This window comes from Phascolarctos cinereus, unplaced genomic scaffold (genome assembly GCF_003287225.1).
Source record: "Phascolarctos cinereus isolate Bilbo 61053 unplaced genomic scaffold, phaCin_HiC Scaffold_7;HRSCAF=346, whole genome shotgun sequence".
In the NCBI taxonomy this organism is placed as follows: domain Eukaryota; kingdom Metazoa; phylum Chordata; class Mammalia; order Diprotodontia; family Phascolarctidae; genus Phascolarctos; species Phascolarctos cinereus.
In genome coordinates, this window is record NW_027556180.1 from 83,865,398 (window position 1) to 83,882,379 (window position 16,982).

Below are 16,982 nucleotides of genomic sequence, written 5' to 3' on the forward strand. Positions count from 1 at the left end.
GGGACATCAGGAAAGGCTTATTGTAGAAAGTGAGATTTTAGTTGAGACATGAAGGAAGTCAGGTAAACTAGGAGGCAGAGATGAGGGGGTAAGCATCCTAGGCATGAAGGGAAGGCCATGAAAATGCCCAAAGTTGGGAGATGGAGTGTATCTCAGTCCTGATTAGTGTGAACAAAGAATCCCCTGAGTGGTTAAATGGATTCAAATTCACTTTTTGAAATTATATTTACCTAATTTTGAAATTTGAAATTACATTTACATAAATTATTTTATATTTACATAAAAATTACTAATTGGATTCCAGGATTCTGTTCTTGGAATTGTGCTAGTACTAGGAATACAAGGATAAAAATAAAACAGTCCCCGCCTCAAAGAACATTCTAAGACTTACTCTCTTTATCTGTAAAATAGGAATTCAATACAACTCAATTAAACGAGAATCACTAATGATCTTTTTATTGCTAAACCAGTGGCTGTTTCTCAGCCCTCATCCTTCTTGACCTCCCTACAGAGGCTTTTACTGCTTCTCTCAATGCTCCATCCACATATTTTGTACACGTCCTATATTTACTTCTGTGAATGTATTGTAGGCTTTCAGTGGAATATGAGCTCCATGAAGGTAGGAACTATCTCTTTTGTCTTCGTGTTTCCCGTGCTTAGCACACAAATAGTAAGAGCTTAAATTTGGAGAGGGTGATTGATTTTTTGAAACCTTTAAGAAAAGTTTCTTTGCTTGAGAACTACAAAGTTCTTAACAATTTACTCAGAAGCATGGTGACTGGGAAGACTCCTTAAATATTATTCATTGAAATGGGAACAAAGGCATTCTCCAAAATAAGACAGACCTACTTCACTTCATGCTACTTACCAAAAATCTCTGGAAGCAAATGGATTTTTGCACTGATGATAGGGCCTTCAGAGGAGCACATATTCAGGGTAAAGTTATTGATAAGAAGATAATTAAGAACATGAACTTATTAATTGATAAGTACGTGGAGAACACTTGATTTTATGATGTAAATACTCCCTCCAACAATGTAGACGTCACATGCCTTCATCATCAATCAGCAAGCATTTGTTAAATGGTTACAGTGTGCTAGGCACTGTGTTAGGTGCTGGGATAGCAGTACAAAGATTGATGCCATCTCCATTCTCAATAACTGTTCTTGATAAGTGACTGTGACCACTTTCTGGATGGTGCTCTGGGACTGGGCATTTCTGAACTAAGCCTCTATGGTCCTCATATATACCCAGTCAATATATCCAGTCTAACATTGGGCTGAAAGGAGGGCCTTTCCAGAGCTCATTGGTTATTAGTACATCCTTCACGAATGCCAGGTCATCTTATACCATGATAAGGCACCAGATTAAGGCTCTGTGGGAGGGGGAAATTTTTTAACTTCACAAGTGTGTATCATGATGAAAAATGAAAGAGAGACCTTCCCATAAAAATTGTTTTGCTTTGCAGTGATGAAAAAATCCCACAGGTGTTAACTCAGGTGGCCAGAGCATCAAAGTAAATTATTTGTAGACTTATTCTCTTATGTCAGTCACTACTTTGTGGTTTTTTTGAATGGTTGTTTTACCAGAAAGATACCATGAGGTTAAGTAAACCTGCCTTTTTTCACAGCAGTGTGAGTTATGACTGAAGTATAAAGAGAGAGAATTGCATCCATCATCTACGGAAAAGCAAGATGCCCATTCAACAACCCAAGTCCCCCCCCCCCAAAAAAAAATAGGTCCTAGCGCACAAACCAGAGCTGGCAGGAATTGTAGTAAATTCCTTCAGTCCCTTTATTCCTGCACGGTTATTCTTCTAAAGAAATAGTCTAGTGGGAAAAAAAATTAGACTTCTAGTCAGCTCTGAATTCAAGCCCTAGTTCAACTACTAATAAACTAGCAATTTGACTTTGCATATTCTATCGTGAATAGGACCCTAGATTTGGAGTCAGAGACTCTAGATTCAAATCATGCCTCTTTTACTTACTTCCTGTGTAAAAAACAGATGTTTTCCCCTCTCTGGTTTCTTGTCCAGGAAAATGAAAGAATTGATCTAAATTAGGAGGTTTTAGCTTTTTTGACTATGTGTCATGGACTGCTTTGGCACTCTGGTGAAGCCCTTTGGACCCTCCCCAGAATCATTTATTGTCATTGTTGTTGAGGAAAATGCCAGATTTCAGTTAGCAGTTAGCGAAAATAACCATGTAATATTTCTCTCACCCAAGTTCACAAACTCCCTGAAACCTATCCATGGACCCTTGTTTAAGAACTTCTCATATAAATGATCTTTAAGGTCTTTTTGAGCTCTGACATTCTGAGATTCCATGATGAAATAGTAAAGGAAGCAAGCCTTTTTCCCCTGTACACTTGGTAAGTACTTGTCCTCTATCACCAAGGAGAAAAACACAGTTAATTGATTCCCCAAAGAGCCTGCAGTTACTAAAATATCCAAGCTATTAGTGGCTGTCATTTTGAGGGGTATCATTCCTACTAGAAGCAGATGGCAATTTTGAAAAGCGTTAGTTGGTGAATTAAGCAGAAAGTTGGGTAGAGCCAGACCCCACTGTTTCAGTACCCAAAATATGGTGCAGGCACACTTCAGCAGGATATAGGTGCTGAGGGCATCTGTTTGCTTTGAGCCCTGTTCTCAGGCGACTATTTGGTTCAGGTCTTTTAGAGAGTCTCCAAAGCTGGGGCACCTGACAAGCAGCACCAGACTATGTCACATGGTAGAGAATGTTCTTTTGTGTCAATTAATCTCAAGACCTGAAGCTCCTAAGTTACCTCAAACCTTGTCTTGCTTTTAGTTACATAAAACTAATACAATGGAAGTAAGTTTCCACAGTCTAGCTTCTTTTAAAATTCTTTGTACACTTGTCTTATTTCCCCTTCCATACTCTAAGTTTCATGAAGTCATGGATTATTTAAATTGTCTGTGTAGCCCTTGTGTGTATGCCCAATCCCTTCTTCATAGAAGACAGTTAATAACTGTGAATTGGAATATGTATGTATACATATATAAATATATATTTATATATATACACACATACATGCATATATATACACATACACATAAGCATATATGCATATAAATGTATGTTTATGTGTATATATATGTGTGTATATGTATGTATACACATATGTATGTATAGATATATATATATATATATATATTAAAGAATTTCATACACTTAACTCTTAATGCAGAAGCTTGCAGGTGCTGGCTGTTACTTTGATGCAGTCTCATAAAAGAGACAGCTTTTCAGTCTGGGTCTTTAACAATTTGTCTTCAAACAATGTTTAGGGTAGAAGGGAAATGAGTGTTGGCGAAAGTAGAGGGAGAATTGGTGAAGTTTCTAAAATGAAGACTTGAGAAAGTAAAATGGAAGAGAGAAAAAAGTAGGAAAGAAATTAAAATAACATCAAAAGACACAAAGGAATAAAATAGTAAACTGATGAAATGCTCATATTGTTCATTTAGATGAAAAAATGAGCAAGGAGAGTACCTAATAATTGCACATTATTTTTATTTTTGTTTCAGTTGCTCTTGTTATAAGTGAGTCTATCTCCCAGGCTCATGAAGCTACAAATGCAAGGGCCATTCACACACTTAGTCCACCACAGAAGCTTTGACCGGTCTCTGATCTGGAACTTTTTGCCACTCCCTAAAGCCCCTGGGGGACCCCTCTACAGAAGGCTAGTGATATTAGTACCAGAATTAGTGTAAAACTCCCTTGGCTTAGCCCTACTTTAGCTCAGAACTCTCTAGCTCAAACAATTCATCAGCCCCAATAGCAAAGATTACAAGTAAGTACTACCAGGCCCAGTTCAAAAATGCTTTAAATAGCCTTACTATTGGAGCCAAGTGGATCTTATCTCATTGAAAGGATTATCTATTATGTACAGAATGACATTTTAGAAAATCATTTTAAAATATTGAATTGTTTCACTCCTAACAAGTTGATTTTACTAGTTATCAGTCTCACTAACATTTATTGATCATTCTCTTTGTCAATAACACCGCACTCATGTTTGAGAGTTTACAGAATTTGGGAAAGACATGACTCTACACTCACAGAGTTTAAATTTTAAAGGAAAAATTCTACCACCAAGTTATCTGTGAAAATTCCACAGACCTCAGTCACTCAGTTTATAAGATAAACCTTATAAAAATACTTGAATCTCTCTGGTGTCCAGTAGCAAAAAAGAAAAAAAAGAAAGAAAGAAAGAAAGAAAGAAAGAAAGAAAGAAAGAAAGAAAGAAAGAAAGAAAGAAAGAATGTTTTGACACAAAATTAATCTTGATTATAATGAATATGAAATCTCAGATTTTTGTAAAACAAAAAATTTTCCTCCATTTTAACCTTACAACAACCCAATGAGTTAAATAGATGAGCTATGATTATCCCCCATTTATAGACAAGAAAATGAAGGCTCAGAAACATAAAACATTGTTCAAAGTTACACAGCTAGTGATTGGTCATATAAATCTAACTGTAAGTAATTAATTCCGTGAAAAATTCTTAACAAGTTGATAGATTAAAGATAATGACTATTTGAGGCATTAAGAATATTTAATCCAGTCACCCTGTTTAGACACAGCCAAGGTTTCATCCAAACTTCTGAATATAAAAGTTAAAACAGAAGAAGTCAACATATGCTATACTATGTATGTCAGAAGATTTTTGATTCTAGAATTCGTGGTTATTTCTATATACACACAAATGGCTTTACATTTCTATCAACTCAGTTGGTAAACTCACTGGTCAACTGTATTTTAGTTTTTTAAAAGCTGAAGCAAAAAAAATTGGATTTTGACTAACAATAGTTTGGGAATACCATTGGGAACCTGTACTAAGAATAGGTATCTTATATTTCCCAAAATAAAATGTTGAATTCCAATACAATACTTTCAAATGCCATAAGTTATTTCATGTAAAAGAATAAAAATAAAGCAATCAGCAAAAGATGCCTTTGGCTGCCATTTTTAAAGGAACACAATTGGTTAGGACAAGAGCCCCACAGACATCCCATTCACAGGAAAATTGTTGAGATTTTATTTGCCATTGTAAACTATGAATAATTCATTAGGAATAATGTCATTTTGTCCAAGCCTAATCAATCATTTTATAAATCTAACTAAATCTTCTTAGTATTATTATACATGAGCCTTGGTCATAACCTTTGGAAGTCTAGCAAGGCCATGGGTAGTTCAGCAGTTAGAGTTAAGATAAACATTTAAGTTTTCCCTCTGTGTGTATGTGTTTTGATTCCTCCCAGAAAAGCTAATACATGTATGTGTGTGTGTGTATACATACATATACACAAACATATTTTAAAAACATATTTTTAATCTCTATGTGTACTTTCATTATTTTCACTCTCAATCTTCTAGAATCTACTTATTGCATGGTAGTTATCTAAAATTGTTTCCTTTTTTCAATGTGTCTTCTATTATGGTTTAAAGTTTACAAATTCTCCTTTAAAAATAACTTGCACTTATATAATGCTTTATAAGAACATGCTTAACATAACTTATCCCCTTTAATCCTCATGACTCTATAAGGTTCTGAGCACAGTAATACCTATATTTTCCCAATAAGGAAACTGAGTCTCAGGGAAATTAAATGGCTTGCTGAAGGATACATAGTAAAAGTCAAAAACCAGGACTCCAACTCAAGTCTTCTGACTTCAAGTATCCTGCTCTTTCTACTTTGTCATCTTATGAACTCATAAATTTTCTTTTATTATCCTGGTATTTGTAAAATTGAGGTGCACATATACCTATTTGTGTCTAATGGTTGCCATCTCTAGGCTAGTGGAGGGGAGGGAAGAAAAAAAAAGAAGCTTTCACTATAACTTTAATATATATCTGAAAGGAATAGCAAATTGTACGTAATAAATTTGTAGTTTCATGTGCATTTTTTACTATATTATGTTATGGAAATGCTTGTTTTATTCCAGAAATTAAAAATAAAATAAATAAATGTGGAAAAATTTGAGATACAAATGATGGGTTAATTGAACCAGAATTTTTTTTCCTACTTTTTCAATCCATCTCTTCTTAGTCATCTTTCAGAATCATAGTTATCAGAGTGTTGGAAGGAACTTCAGAGGCTATCTAGACTAACACATCCTTGAAAAAGGACCCATCTCTGCATCCCAAAAAGATCATAAAAAAAGGAAAAGGATCCACATGTACAAAAATGTCTATAGCTCTTTTGTGCTGGCAAAGAATTGATACCCATCAATTGGAGAATGGCTGAACAAGTTCTGGTATCTGAATGCAATGAAATACTATTGTTCCATAAGAAATGGTGAGCAGGCAGATTTCAGAAAAACCCGGAAAGACTTTCAAGAACTGATGCTGAGTGAAGTGAGCAGAACCAGGAGAACACTGTACACAGTAACAGCAACATTGTGTGATGACTGACTTTGTTAGACTGAGCTCTTCTGAGCAGTTCAATGGTTTTAAGACAATTGCAAAAGACTCATGATAGAAAATGCTATCCACATCCAGAGAAAAAAATATGGAGTCTGAATGCAGATCAAAGCATACTATTTTCTCTTTTTTGTTGTTTTTTCTTTCTCATGGTTTTTCCCTTTTGTTCTGATTATTCTTTCACAACATGACTAATGTGAAAATATGTTTAATATGATCACACATGCATAGCCTATATCAGATTGCGTGCCATCTTTGGGAGGGGAGAGTGGAGGGAGGGAGGGGAATTAGAATTCAAAATCTCATAAATAAATGTAAATTAAAAAAGAAAAAAGACCCATCCCTTTTACTATGTACCTGATAAATTTTACCTCTGTAAAATGAGCACAATAACAGCACCTCCCTCCCAGGGTTGTTATGGAGATATGTGAGATAATGTGCTTTGCAAACCTTAGAGCACTATATAAATGCTATTGTCATTATTCTACTCATTGGCTCCTAGTTCTACTCCCAGTACCAATTAGAACAAAGTGAATAAGGGCAGCTAGATGGTGAAGTGGATAGAGCACCGGCCCTGAAGTCAGGAGGATCTGAGTTCAAATCCAGCCTCAGACCAAACACTTGACACTAGCTGTGTAAACCTTGGCAAGTCACTTAACCCCAATTGCCTTAAAAAAAAAAAGAACAGAGTGAATAGCTGTTCTATCTGAGAGCTTTTCAAAAGCTTGAAGATAGCTCTCATGTCCTCCTACCCCAATGGTTCCCTTTTCTAGACTAAATACTCCCATTTTCTTCAACTGATCTCCATATGACATAAGCTCTAGGCCTTTCACTATCTTGGGAACTCTCCCCATGATATATTCCAAACTTATCAATGCCCTTCCCAAAATGTGTTTCCCAAAAATGAATTAAGTGTTTCAGGTGTGGTCTGATAAGGGTCCAAGAGAATTATCACACACCAGGCTCAAAATATTCCATTGGTTCTGTAAGTTTATCGATCTGTAAATTTGTTCCAGTGATGCAGTTAACAACTCAATACCTTTGTCCACATGTTAGCACCTCATAGCTAAATAAATTTCCCAAATTTACCGACATCGTCATGTTAATTTTGCATCCAAAACATTTCTATTTGCTGTAAAACTAAGTCTAGGCTCATCAACCTACTACTACTCAAGGTTCTTCATAAACTTACCCTGAAGTAGACTTAAAACTTCTCTCCTATACCATACTCCAGTACAAACACTGGACTTTGGTTGTCTCCTGAACTCCCCACACTTATTTCTAATCTTCTGCCTTTACTCATTCTGTTCCCTCAACTTGGAGTGCCCTCTCTTCCCTTCCAATTATCTTTCAAAATCCAACTTTGGTACCAAGACTTCTCTGAGCATTGCAGCCTGTGGATATGAATCTCTTCCTTTTCTGAAATTCTTTAGCAATTGTTTTCCATGGCATTTGACTGGTCCATCATTATATATTATTTTGTATTGTTGCTTAGCTGTTTCAAATACAAGTCCTTCAACCACATTGAAGGACCAATGATTGAAGATCAGCCAGATTATTCTCCTAGAAATCAATGACTGTATCACATTTCTTTTGTATCCCTCCCTGTACCTGGCATACTATAGGGCTGATAGTTGGTATTCAATAAATAATTACTGAGTGAATAAAAGTGCTCCACTTGTTTAACATGGAAGGGAGAGGAAGTTGAAATGGGCCAATACCCAGAGAATCAATATGATAAAGTAGATAGAACACTGAACTTGTCAGAGAACCTAAATTATAGTCCCAACTGCATTGCTAATCAACTATGTGCCTATGGACAACTGACCTTACCCTTCAGAGCTTCAGTTTCCTCATTCATTAAATGGAAATAATATGTGCACTAATCATATCATATGGTTATTGTGAGAAAAGAACTACACATATTTGAGTTCTTTGAGTTGTTATCACCACCTTGGGTTTTTCTCTTAAAATATGCATGCAAGATACCTATATAAAATCTTACAAAATGGCAACTAAGTGGTACAGTAGATGAAGTGCTGGAGACAGAAGGAATTGAGTTCAAAGTCAAATATGCATTAGCTATGTACCCCTGGCAAGTCATTTAACCTCTATATGCCTCAATTTCCTCTTCTTTAAAAATGGGAATAATAATGACACTTATATCACAGGGTTATTATGGGGATAAAATGAGATAATATTTGCAAAGCATTTGAAAATCTTAAACCATTATATAAATGCTAACTCTTATCATTATCATCATAATTATTGTTAAATCTTGTACTAAGTAGTACTTCCATGAGTACTCACTGAAAAAGCAAAGTGTGTTAATAATGCTAACATGTATATTAATAGCCTTTATTTTAGGAGAATGTTTTAGGAACAAAAAGAACCCCCCAAAAAAAACCCCAAAGAGCACACACTCATGTGTGTGTGTGTGTGTATGTGTGTGTGTGTGTGTGTGTGTGTGTGTGTGTGTGTGTGTGTGTGTGTCTTTTCCCCAAGATGAGATAGACATGTTTGGCTTGTAATTTGAGGACGGGAAACCCTTACACAATTTAAACCCCATTTCATTTGTAGACAAAGATGTATTTTTATTTTCAGCCATCCCCATGGGTGCTAACTAGACCAGGAAAGAACAAAAGGTGCTCTGTACTTCAACTCATTAACAAAACTGCCAGACGGCTTCTGACTCAAGAAGCTGTTATTGGGGACAGTGTGCTATGGCAGATGATACATTAAGTGGAACAGTTGGATGAGCTGTACACATGCTGAGCTGGGATATGTTACAGGCAGTTAGAACTTAGGAGAATGGGGGAAACTTAGTATACATGTCACTTGTGGCATAGAAAGATGCTATTTTTATGGGATAACTTCTGGGTTCTTAACTCAGTGTCAGGAAAAAAGGAAATATTTTTCTCCTTATGGGTAAGAAAAGCATGAAGTCTAAGAACCTGTGTGTAGAGTGAAAAGGACACTGAATTAAGAGCCACAAAATATGGATTCTAATCTCTGATCTGCCACTGACAAGCCACATGGGTATCTCACTTTGGCCACATCACTTAACCTCGAGGAACTTCCGTTTCATCCTTGGTAAATGTGGATATATTTAGACCATTCTTGACCTTTGCCCAGGCTACGAAGAACATGCAGGTTCTTTAAATATTGTAAAATTTGCTGAGCATGGTAGCATATGGCTATAATCCTAGCATCTGGGAGTGCTGAAACAGAAGGGTTTCATAAACTTGGGGTTTCTGAGCTGCAGTAGAGACAAGCTGATATTTGCACTAATCCCTGTGAGGTGGGGGGAGAGGGACAGACTTGGGCACCAGGTTGCCTAAGAATCATAGGACCACGTCAGAAATGAAGCATATCAAAGCTTCTTTGTTGATCAGTAATGGCATAGGGCCCATGAATAGCCCATGTACTTCCAGCCAGGTAGAGATGAGGAGATCCAATACATACATACATACACACACACACACACGTATACATATATACATATATACATACATACATATATACATACATATATATATATATATATACACACACACATTGCTTGCATTATTTCAATAAATGTTCCTAATGCTTTATGGCAGAGGAAGGAATAACACAGTGTTTTATACATAGCAGTTTCATCAATTAATTAGTAAGCCTTTATTAAGTATCTACTATGTGCCAATCATGCTAGAAACACAATAACAAAAATAAAATAGCTGCTGCATAAATGTTTGTCAAATGAATGAATGAAGCTAGGAAAGATTAGCTTACCAGTAGCCTTTAAATGCAGTTAAGAGTTAGAAATTACCTACTAAGTCAAAGCTGCTTTATATAGAAAGGAAACAAATATTAATTAAGCACCTACTGTGTGCTAAATGCTGTGCTAAGCACTTCCCAAATATTTCATTTGATCCTCAAAACAAACCTGCAAAGCCGGTGCTATTCTAATCCTTATTTTACAGTTGAGAAAACTGAGGGGATACAGAGGTTAAGTGACTTGTCCAGGGTCACATAAATAGTATCTCAGGTGAGATTTGAACTCAGGTCAGCCTGATTCTAAGCTCAGCACTGTATGCTCTCTAGCTACTTTTTGCTGTTCTATGCACAATAGACAATAACCACCATAATTAACAAAACTTAGGCTCAGTTAAACTTTTTGTTGGAGACCCAAGGAGAACTGGAATAAATAAAAAATTCCCTCATTGACCAACCTCTCCTATTTATCCACATTATTATCATCTATTTGCAATTTTTACATGAATTTCAGAACAAGCCTGGGAAGTCACATGGGAGTTACAAGCCCTAAGTTCTCATTCCTTCCATTTCTGCTCTGCCCTCAATTCAATAAATATCTATTAAGCGCCTAAGTGCCAGTCACTGTAATAGGTACTTGGGACACAAAGACAAGCTGAAATAGCCCCCTCCCTTTAGAACTCTAAATGCTACAGCACTGCTTGCATTCTACTTCTGCTTTGAGATCTTTGAATCACAGTTACTGTGCTAATCTGTAGAATTCGGCAGAGTTTTTTCATATGACCATCATTATCATTATTGTTATTGTTATGTGTCCTTAGTCAATGGTGCTTTCAGTTTCTTTAACCATCAAATGAAAAAAAGATGTTCCCTTGGTGCTATTTGTGCTATGAAATTCAGCGAATAAATGTCAAAATGATGTGAGATTAATTGTACTCTAGAAAGATTAAATTACTATACAGACTTTAAAAAATCACTCTGGTGACTTGAAATACCTCATCTAAAACTGAGTCTGAACTAGAAAAAAGGCAAATATTACCAAAAGTAACTTGGAATCTAATTGACACACTCAGATTGATGTAGAGTCCTTAGATGTTATTTGACTGTTCCTCAAAACAATACACTTTGAGAGTACAAAGAAAAATCAATAATCTTATTCAAATATAAGCATCCTGAGGCCATGTCTCATTCATTTTTACATCTCCCTCACCACCAAGCATGATGTCTGGCATATAGCATGCCATGAATAAACATCTCTTAAATAAATGAATGCTATCCAGACTTCATTTACTCTAACTAATCATAGATTTTCATTTATAGAGAAAGCACAGGCAAATATGTAACTATGGTGGCCTGGAAGTGGATTTTATACATTGCCTAGAACAACCACAAGGTCTGTGTGTCCTAAATACTTCATAGGCCTCACTTAATCAGGTTTTTTTTTCCTCCAGTGCCATTGATTCATTCTGTATCATTACAGTGCCAGGCACATACATTTGTGTCAAGACAGAGTCACTTAAAAATTTGGAGGCAAATTAAAGTGTTTGTCTCTGTACCACTCCAAAATATGTTTACTGATGTGATTAAGCCTGTCAAATTGTCTTCTTTCAACTCTGTAGTTAGCAGCACTTCTTTCTCATGTATCACTTCAGTTGTATGCCTTCCCAGCCATCAAGAGTGTGGCACAGAGATGAAGAGCAAATAAAAATAACATGAAATGAGGCATCATCCACTGTTTTTCTGAGTTAGAGACAAGGACAGTTTAATCTCAACCTATTAAAAAGGAGTCATGTGAGAATAACTTTGGGGCCTTTTTTATAGTTTATAAATAATGCATGCCAAAAGCCCTCACATAAATATCATCAAAATATGTAAGTATTTTTCTGAGGGACTTGGATGTACATTTTGTTGTTAATAGAAAATAAATAACCAGTGTAAAGATGCGGGGTGGGGGGAGGCTCCAAAATAAAAGTGTCCTCTTTACTACTCCACTCATCGCTTAAGTTCCTGTTACAGGGAAAGCTCATATCACCCAATTCCAAGGAAAATTCTGCGGCTAACTGGGCATTATGAGCCTCAGATCACAGGAAAGATGAAAATATCAAAATGTTCCTCCTCAAAGACCATCTATTTGATTTTCCTACAAAATAAGAATTCCCATTCCAAATATAGTGCTATTTATTTTAAGTAACTTAGCCGTTTAAATTCTATTGATGGAAGCCATTTTAATTTGTATCTCTCTAGGAGAGAAAGAAAATAGAATCCTACTTCCTGGCAGTGAACAGTAACTCCAAGAAGATAACAAGAATGTTATACAACAGCCTGTGCCATTTTCCTTAGCAAAAGAAGACAACATCACAGGTAATAAATAATGGAAGCACAAAAACTGAATCTGACCTCAGTGACAGGCCCAAAGTTGGGCACATAAATCTTCTCTTACAATTCCCAGTTCCCCAAGCCCATCCTCTGGGTCCTTGGCTTTTCTTGCCATGATGTTCTTAATCTCTTTATGGGTTATAACCTAATAAGAAAAGCACAGTAGGACTACTCACCTGCTAGAATTTTAGCCTGGAGGCTGAGGAGAACAAAAAGCAAGATGTCTATCTTCATATTTGCCTGAAACAGATGTTACCACTCTCTCAGGATTTTTCAAAGCTGATGAGTTCACGTGTTCAGTTGTTTTTCTAAGCTCTAGGGAGGAAGTGTGTTATGTGGGGGTTGAGTTGAGAGTTATGCAAAAGCACTAGGTCAAAGGCTTTCACTTGGCTCCCAAAGGCTGTACTGGTGTTATTGTGGCTCGTGAAAACCAAAGATAAATGTGTCCATGAATTACTGGCAGATTAATGTAGAGATGAAAAGTCGTTCTGAATATGAGAACACATGTTACTGTGTTACTAGACTGTTTGCCATAAAGCACGTATGGATTTCTCTCAGTGTTACCTTTGTTCCCCTAGAAGTACTTTCCCTAAATTATCAACTCATATGAATAAAAGTATTTCTTAGGCAATTAAGTGATGCAAATTAGTTATATTCTCACATATTTCAAATTATTCTGTTGTTTTTAAAGTTGGGAGAGCTTTTGGAGAAAGATAAGAAAAGGAGAAAGGAAAGCAATAAATTACATTTATATAATACCTAAAATTTATAAAAAACTTTCCTCCAACAGTCTCATGGGGTAGGTAGATAGAAAGAGGGAGATGGAAATAAGAAACAGGTGAAATCTTTTATTGCTGTCAGTAACTCCTAGGTAAGGAATAAGGGAACTCCCTCTACCAATGCGGTTGGCACCTTCTCTACAACTTATGGTCTTGACAGTTGCCTATGGTTCTGTGAGGCTGTGACTTGCCCAGAGTCACTCAGAGATGGGTCATGATCCCATGTCTTTCTGGCTCTCAAGACATCACTGTATTGACTATGCCATGCTGCTCCTCTTAAGATAAATTGAGCACATGCTATTTTACTGATGAGGTAAATAAGAAAGCTAGGATTAAGAGCATTGTTATGACTCCAAGGGCAGTGCTCTTTCCACTATACTACCCTGTCTTTCACTAACTAAAATAGTCAGAATGTGAAATGGGTAGGGTTCCATTCAACTCAATATAAATTTGGTGAATAACCAATTTATGAAAAGTGCTGTGGTAATCTCTACAAATAAAAACATGAAAAAAGATATTGTCCCTACAATATATCTACAGACATGTAGTAGATTCATAGGGGCTAAAGAAATAAAGTAGAATCTAGAGCAAAAACGGGGTCCAAAGCATGAAATGATGACCACAAGGATGCTAACAGGAAGCAATGTCTGGGGTTCAGGCTACAATAAATAGTCCAAGAGACAAAATGTTCCATCAGTCTGCTATTCATTAATTGGTCCCATAAAAACATTGAGTAAAACAATGTTCAGGGGACATTCAGTTACATAGGTAGAAAACTGAGCCCAGAACTTGCCAGGTAGGATTCAAAGTACAAGGAGTAGGATACCAGTGAAGATGAAGACAAAGACAGAACCTGGCAACATCCTGTCTACAGGTGAAAGCTTCTTTTGTGAGACTACATCACAACATGAAAGGATACATAAAGGAGGAGAGAAGTGAACAGGGAAATAGAGATGAGTGAGTGATGGGCTGTCAGGGTCAAATCAAGGGCTAGAAATGAGGAGAAGATGACCTCTGTGGTGTAAGAAAGAAGAGGGTATAGGGGAAGAAAAGAAGAGGAGGAGGAAAGATTGAAAGGAGAGAAAAAAGGAAAACTACCTTTCTTTGGAGGGAGGTGGGTTCCAATAGTGAATACTACATGGATGAAGAGAGATGGTCAGTGAAAGGAAATGAGAACTTTTCGCTGGATGAAGCCTAAGAGAGTTGGTGCTTGGAAAAATCTACTTGTCCTGAGAGGGAGGGAGTTGCAGCCCTTGGAGACAACTGGCATCTGGAGAAGTAGGAGAGCATACACAAAAGGAGGACATTTTCAGGCAAATATAGAAAAAAAATGATCAACGAAAGAGTGTATAGATCAGAGTTGGGCTGCATAATCAAAAACTAGTGAGGGAGGGGTCCTTCTATGGGCAGTGTCCTTTCTGACACTTGCAATATTTGTCATTGTTCTGGAGGTGTGGCACAATGGAAAAGGAGAATCCATAGGGCAAACCCTACAAGGCAGTCACAGAAAGCAACCAGAGGAGAGACCCTAGAATGGAGAACTTGGAAGCTTTGGCTGCATTAAGAATACAGAGAAAAGAGAGAGATGAGATAATTATGTGGGTCATGACTCAGAAAACAAGGGTCTAGAATGAACAGGAAAAAAAAGAGGAAGAAAATGAGAGAAATCCTTTTCAGAAAGGGGAACCAAAAATGTGAAAACTAAGGAACAAGGGGAAGATAGAAAGGGAGAATATTAAATAGAAAGAGGGGCTCAGATGTGAGGGAAAGAGAGCTAATGGGGACAGAGCCACCTTAAAAAAAGGTTAAGGTAAAGTAACTGAAGGAATATAATGCCATGTAGAAGAAGAGGGAACTGAAAACTGAAAAGCTTCTGCACAGAGAACATTAATGCACCTAGAAGAAGGGAAGTGGTAAAATGGGGGGAATATCTTTGTATCAAATTTCTCTGATAAGGATTTGGTATCCAAAGTATAGAAACAATTTACATATATACATATATATATATATATATATATATGACTAATAGCCATTCTCAAATAGATAAATGATTAAAGGATATGAACAAATAATTCTCAAAAGAAGAAATAAAAAGTATTTAGAACCACAGGGAAAAAAATGCTGGAGAAATATAAACCAAAACAACCCTGATGTTTCACTTCATACCTTGCAAATTGGCAAAAATGACCCGAAAAAAATTACAACAGTCAACATTGGAAGATTGTGGAAAGATATGCATGCTAATACATTGTTGGTGGAGCTGTGAAATGGCACAATCATTTTGAAAAGCAATTTGGAATTATGTAAATAAAGTGACTAAAATGTCCATACCCTTTGAATCAGCTCCATTACTGAGCTTATACCCTAAGGAAATCTTTATATAATCAAAATACTTATAGCAGCATTTTTTTGTGATAGCTAAAAATTGAAAAGAAAGTAAATGCCCATCTACTGGGGAATGGCTAAGTAAATTTGGTACATTAATTGAATGCAGTAAGAAATTATGTGTGATGATGAATACAGAGAAGCGTGGAAAGATCTATATGAACTGATGCAGACTAAAGGAAGCAGAGTGAAGAAAACAGTATATGCAGTAAATAAAATGGTGTAAATAGAAAGAACAATACACCAAAAAATCAAAAGCAAATATAACAAAATTATAAAGATCAAGTAGAACTCAAATGAAGATTTATGAGAAGATACCCCCAAGTATCTTTTTTTGTTGAGGTAGAAGGTGCACAAGTGTTACATGTTTCATTTGTTTTCACTCTTTCAATATATTGATTGTTGTATTGACTTCCCCCCCCCTTTCCAAAAAGGACTATTTGTCCTCTGGTACCATGCTCTGGAAGTAGGAGGAGGAAGGATACATGATGATGTAAGAAATAGAAAACATTAATAAATAATTTCTTTAAGTGCAAGGAGCCATGCACTAGCAAGGCAAGCATTTTCCAACAATGGTCTCTAATCAATACTCTATGGGTGTCCAATGGACAAAGAACTTTTCTGAGTAGAGAATATGCTGACTAAGAAGTAAGGGCAAGGCTAGATAAAGCAAAGAGCTCCCCCTGTTGGAGATTAGCTTAGCTGCTGGGCCAAGCTGGAAAACACTAGAGCTACCTAGGCAGTCTCTGAGACCACACTAGGTTGGGAGAGAGGAAGAAGAAAGGGGACACTTTATAAGAAGACTATGCTAAGCCATTTTTGGAGCTGGAGGAGAGGTTCAGCAAGAATGAGCTCTGGCAACTGGCCTACATTAAAAAAAAATTGGGTTTGGGTTTTGTAATTTTCTGGGGCAAATAAATTAATTCATATAACCTACATTTTTCACAGTATCCTCAAGCTCTGTGTCTCAGAGAACAATCCCTTATAACAAAGAATAAAAAAGAGGAGGAAAAACAATTCAGCAAAATTAACCAACTCTTTGAAAAAGTTTGACATTACGTGTAGTGTTGTACATCCATTTCCCCCCAGCTCTGTAAAGAAGTTGAGGGAAGTGTCTTCTAACATCTCCTCTGGGGGCCAAGCTTGACTACCATTTTATAGCGTTCAGTGTCAATTATTTTATTCTTATTCTTTCCATTTATACTGTTACAGTCATTGTGTATACTGCTTTCCTGGTTCTTTGCC

The 16,982-nt window shown here is 36.5% G+C and overlaps 1 protein-coding gene across 3 annotated transcripts in view; it reads right to left on the minus strand.

Moving 5' to 3' along the window:
• ICOS (inducible T cell costimulator) overlaps positions 1-12,926 on the minus strand; it is a 29,896-nt gene extending 16,970 nt beyond the window's left edge. The window contains exon 1 of one of the 3 annotated variants that reach the window (XM_078147496.1): positions 12,750-12,926. In XM_078147496.1, the coding sequence (XP_078003622.1) occupies positions 12,750-12,807 (58 nt within the window). In that variant the 5' untranslated portion in view covers positions 12,808-12,926. The remainder of the gene's footprint in view (positions 1-12,749) is intronic. The other 2 variants (XM_020972852.2, XM_078147497.1) reach the window with 2 other exon arrangements.
• Between the last annotated feature and the right edge of the window lie 4,056 nt (positions 12,927-16,982).